Raw genomic sequence first — 5,360 nt, forward strand, 5'->3', positions numbered from 1 at the left:
TAATTCTGTAATCTACTCCGAAACTTTAATAATAATAATAATAATAATAATAATAATAATAATAATAATAATAATAGTAATAATAATAATAATAATAATAATAGTAATAATAATAATAATAATAATAATAATAATAATATTGCTGCTAAAACCACAAGGAAAGAAGTAACATCTATTTCAAATACCCTTTAATACTTCGAAATAATAAATATAATTCCATGTACCAAAATTTAATATTCAAACAATTTATATTTGTAAACAAATTTCATCCCAGAAAATCCTCTAGTAACCCCAGTCCATATTCAACCAGAATGTTAATTCTTATTCGCGTAAGTACGCTATTTTACGATCAATTGCCAACAAATGTTTTTATTATTGTTATTATTATTATTATTATTATTATTATTATTATTATTATTATAATCATCATCTGCATCATCATCATCATTATCATCATCATCATCACATGACTACAATATTGAAGACATTTTTAAATATTATATATATATATAAACTATTAATGATGTAGGTTGGATTATATGTAATGTATATATTAGTAATCATATTTTGTTTATAATTGAATTTTCTCTAAGAGAGTAGTCGCATTTTCTTCAATAACTTTTGTAATCCCAGTTTAAGTGATGGTGAAATTTATGGGATATTAAAAAGAAATAAAAATGTCTTGTCGAGAAAGAAGTCATTGTTCGGCCTTTATTTAAGATATTGAACTTTAATGAATACGGTATTGGAAACTTCTCAATTTTTAGTTTTATATTGTGGACATAGGAGAAGGATATAACATTATGAGACAACCATGTTCTTACTTCTCAATTTTTATTGCAAAGGAAAAGGAAAGAGAAGGAAATGAAGACAACATTGAGACTGAACACGTACTTTTTATTTATAGTCTAATATAAATAAATACAAAATATCACTTTCAATTTGTTTCTTTTTGCCGTTTGTTACTTATCACATGTTGAGGAGGACACGTAAAGAAGTGGTTCTCGGTTCCACTTCAGAAGCGTCTGGTAGCCTGAGATTGTGATGACCCACTTCTTACGTTCGCGCGAAATTCCCCGCGAAATTAAGTTGTCTGCATCCATACAGGTAAACTAAAACAATTGTATTCAATACAGACAAATCAATTTCAGTTCCCTGTACCGCTGAAGGAAAGGAGTGTTTATATTTACAAGATACTGGGTTGAATTTTATTGTTTTATAGAATTCAGGTTGTCGCCTCGCGGACGTATAGCTCTCATAGGCAGGGGTGACACGTCTATTAAAGACTGTGGCCGAAGATTGGCCGGTGGTTTTCGTGAAGTCTTTAACAGGCGTGTCAGCTAGTGATCGGCAGTTAACTGCGCAAATCAATGCGCAGTGTGATGTTAGTGGTGCGTCCCTGACACGACGCTTAATGTTTTGGTGAGAGTTCATTGATTTAGTGGATGTAGCCGACAGGGCCGACGCCAACAGGGCTCAGGCCAACGCCGACGGGCACGGCGGCATGGCCGATGGCGGGCGTCAGGGTCTTGCCCAGCACGGGCACGGAGGTTGGGACGCGGGCGACGTCGTGGTGCACGGTCTTGAACACTGTGGGGTGGTTGACTGCGATGCGCTCCAGCTTGGTGACGGGCTCCACCACGTCGATGTCCTGCACGGTCTCAATGGGGCGGCTGACCACCACGCGGCGGGTGGACACGCGCTCTCCTGCGGGGGCGGCGTGGGGTGGAGCGGGGGTGGCGGACAGCACGCGAGCCCGCACTGGGCCGGAGTCCCCCACGGGTGGAGGGCTGGGACCGGCGCGACCGAATCCTACCTCGGCGACTCCGCCGCGTGCGGTGAGCAGCTGGATGAGGCGCTGCTGGTTGGCCTGGTTCACTTCGGGGCTCAGGGCGCGGAGTGAGGGCACGACGTCGGGGGTGGTGCGGACGTTAGGGACCAGGTCCAGAGGGGCTCCGTTAGTGCGTACCTCGACAGAGGGGCCCTGGGGACCAGGGTGGGGGCCAGAGCGGCCGATGCCTGGGAGGGAAGGACCCACGGGACGGGCCTCGGTGTGGAGCTGGGCGCGAGAGCGGGCGATTTGCTCGCGGCGGGAGTTCAGCTCGAACTGGCGGGCCTGCAACTCCTGCTGCTGGGCATTCAGCGCGTGCTGTTCGGCGTCCAGAGAGGAGCGGGCAGAGAATTCCGGATTGTCTACGACCACGGACTCCTCATCCTGAAGGGGAGCGGAACCGGGGGCGGGCCCGAAGCCTGGGGCGGGACCGAAATCTTGGGCAGGTGCATCAAAGGCAGGGGCGGGAGTGGTGGACACGAACACGGGGGCGGGAGTGCTGGACACGAAGGCTGGGGCGGGTCCGACGGCTATGGGAGTGGGACCAACGGCTATGGGAGCGGGACCCACTGCTACGGGGGCGGCTACGGCGACTGGAGCGGCAGCGACGGGGCCAATGGGGTTAATTACAGCTGGACCCTTCTGGATCTTTGCGTGGGGTTCCTCGAGTTCGACGAGGGCGGATCCGGCGGGGCGCACAACTACGCGCTCCTCGATGTCGTAGAACTGCTTCTGGATGGCGGGACGGCGCAGCTGGAACTTGCGGGTCTTAACGGCAGGCTGGGCAACATCCACAACCTTCTGAATGACGCCAGGCTGGGCCTCCACGCGCGTGACGGGCACGTCGGCTACTCCGGGGACGTGGTGGACGGTTGGCACGGCAGCCACGGTCTGCACTGGTGTCACGGCATGGGCTACGGCTGGAGCGGCGTAACCGACAGCGGCTGGGGCGGCTACGGCATGAGCTGCGTAACCGACTGCGGCGGGAGCTGCGTAACCAACAGCAGCGGGGGCGGCTACGGCATGAGGTGCATAACCGACAGCGGCTGGAGCTGCGTAACCAACAGCGGCGGGGGCGGCAGCTACGGCTGGTGCTGCATAACCAACAGCGGCGGGAGCTGCGTAACCGACAGCGGCGGGGGCGGCAGCTACGGCTGGAGCTGCATAACCGACAGCGGCGGGGGCGGCAGCTACGGCTTCAGCGGCATACTGAAGAGGACCAGCGGCCAGTCCGGCGGGAGCTGGGCCGTCCAGATAGGTGACTCCGGCGGGGTTCAGGAAGGGCAGCCGAACCGAGAAGTGGCTACCACCCCCGAGCACCGTCTGGACGACGGCAGCTACCAGGATTAGGGTTCTCATTGTTCTGCAACACGTGGACACCATAAACTCATGACCGGGGTTCGACTGGGCGAGTCTTATGAGATACGTTTTACTGTAAAACTTTTCTTTTGCGATATCGTTCTGTTCTCTTAGTTTCATAACATATGTGTTTGTTTTAAAAGCGTGGTTAAATAAGATCTATGAATAGTTCGAAGTAATATTTTTAGGTTAGGAAAAATAACATATTCAAGGAACAGAATCACATAGTTCGCGGATCTGTTACGATGCAAGTTAGTATTTAGGATGTTACTTTTTAAAATAATATTTGCAAATATGTTTATTTATTATTTAACCGTTTAGAATTAAAAATATAGATAGTTAAAATAAAATTAAAACATACCAACAAAATAACAACGTTAAATATAGAAGTTCCACCAGAAATGAAATATTTTCAGTAATAATGATTTATGAAAACAAGATATAGTATCAAACTGCATCCAAAAGAAAAATATGAGCGTGTATAAATCTGAAAATTATTGATATTAAATTAATTGTAACTAAACGTTCTGCTTTGTGTTCATTTCGGGTTTAAAAGTCCTTAAATTTGAATACATAGTCAAAATAGGCTAATTCTGTACAATGAAATTCAGTACAAAGGTTACGTTAAAGACAGAGGCATAAACTATCCTTTAACTGATACCTGAGTTCTATAAACATGAAAAATCTTAAGTAAAGTTTGGAGTGGTGAATTAATTTTATATCTTTTCGCAAGCTATTTTATGACGTTAAATTATTTGAATTATAACCTCATCTAACCCAACCCAAAATACATTAAGTTAACTTATTTTAAGTAATGAACAAAACCAAAAATAAATTAGTAATTATATCTAGATACTTGTATAGTATTTTAGTGCAGATTTTTTTTCCCACAAAGCTGTATCGTAAAAATTAATTGAGACTAGTAATAATAATAATACTAATAACAATTCGATCTTAAAATAAACATTCTCGTATTTTCAACTTCAAAATTTGAAGCTGCAGTTTTAACGATACATAATAGACATGGTCGAGAATTGAAGACCTTAGAACAATAAGTGGGTTATCGACTAAATGTGGCATTTTCGGATTTTCAAACTTTCTTACTATTCCCGCCTCATAGAATCAGAATCTGTCATTGCTTCTCTCATAAACCCATTTGTAGTATTAGAAACTGAAGTTCATGTAATATGCTGTTCCAAAAAATAAAGTGAATAAAAACTTTGTTTTTGCTCTCCCGAAAAGTTGCCTTTTGGTTTATAACCCACTTATTGTACTGAGATCTTCAATTCTAAAACATGGACGTTCATCCAATGTTGTGTTTGGAAGACAATATTATTCTAATCCTTGTTACAAGAAATCTGCCGTACGTTTTTCTTGTTCTAGATTAAAATATTTTTTCAAATTTGAATTTAACGCTAATCTCGCTTTGAATACCCTACAAGGATCTTCATAGATAAAGCATGTACATTTTTCTAAAATTATGGCTACAGAGTGTAAGCTGTGCTAAAGGCAATAGCAATCCGAAAGACAGAATGTTTTTCTTTTATTATTGCAACATTCACCAAAATCCTACATGTTTTTAATTGTGTCTAACGAAAGATAAATTTTAATTTCCATCCCTTTCTCTTCTACTGCACTTTTCATTTGTCTGACACTAAATAAACCCGAGATACAGACCGACGTCTTTTGTCACCGAGCAAAGTTGAAACAAAGAGAAACACTAACAAAAATAATAGATGTCGCTGTCAACAGGCACTCACCACTGACAATCCTTCTTGCTTGATCGTACAAGTGAATGTGTTGGGGTTCTTAGTTTGGGGGGCTTATATACACACGTGGTCAGGTAACCTCTGACACATGTCCCCCTCCCCTCCACGCCCCACCTACACGCTGTGTTTGGACCGTTCAGTTCCTCAGTTGCGGTCTATTAGATCTGGGTCGGTCGTTGTAACATTGAGGGGTATAACAATGTATATTGATATAGTGCAGCTCAACTTTTAACTGGTTGGCCAAGATGCAAAGGAAAAAAAAAAACGCTACTCACGTTATACTGTATCCGAGCTAAGCCACGCCTCTGTCAGGGATCGGTGAAAGGGCGTGTGTGCTATATCTCAGTGCTAACAGGAGACACTATATTCAGCGCAGGTACGCTGCTGCACTCTCTCATCAT

At 43.9% G+C, this 5,360-nt stretch overlaps 1 protein-coding gene across 1 annotated transcript; it reads right to left on the reverse strand.

Annotated features, from left to right (window-relative positions):
• Positions 1–876: 876 nt before the first annotated feature.
• LOC138703378 (calphotin-like) lies at positions 877–5,105 on the reverse strand. The gene is made up of 2 exons (XM_069831203.1): positions 4,951–5,105; positions 877–3,194 (listed from the first exon to the last, which is right to left on the reverse strand). Exon 2 carries the CDS (start codon positions 3,188–3,190, stop codon positions 1,439–1,441), a length of 1,752 nt encoding a protein of 583 aa, XP_069687304.1. The 5' UTR covers positions 3,191–3,194; positions 4,951–5,105; the 3' UTR covers positions 877–1,438.
• Positions 5,106–5,360: the final 255 nt, after the last annotated feature.

This window comes from Periplaneta americana, chromosome 7 (assembly GCF_040183065.1).
Source record: "Periplaneta americana isolate PAMFEO1 chromosome 7, P.americana_PAMFEO1_priV1, whole genome shotgun sequence".
Lineage (NCBI taxonomy): Eukaryota > Metazoa > Arthropoda > Insecta > Blattodea > Blattidae > Periplaneta > Periplaneta americana.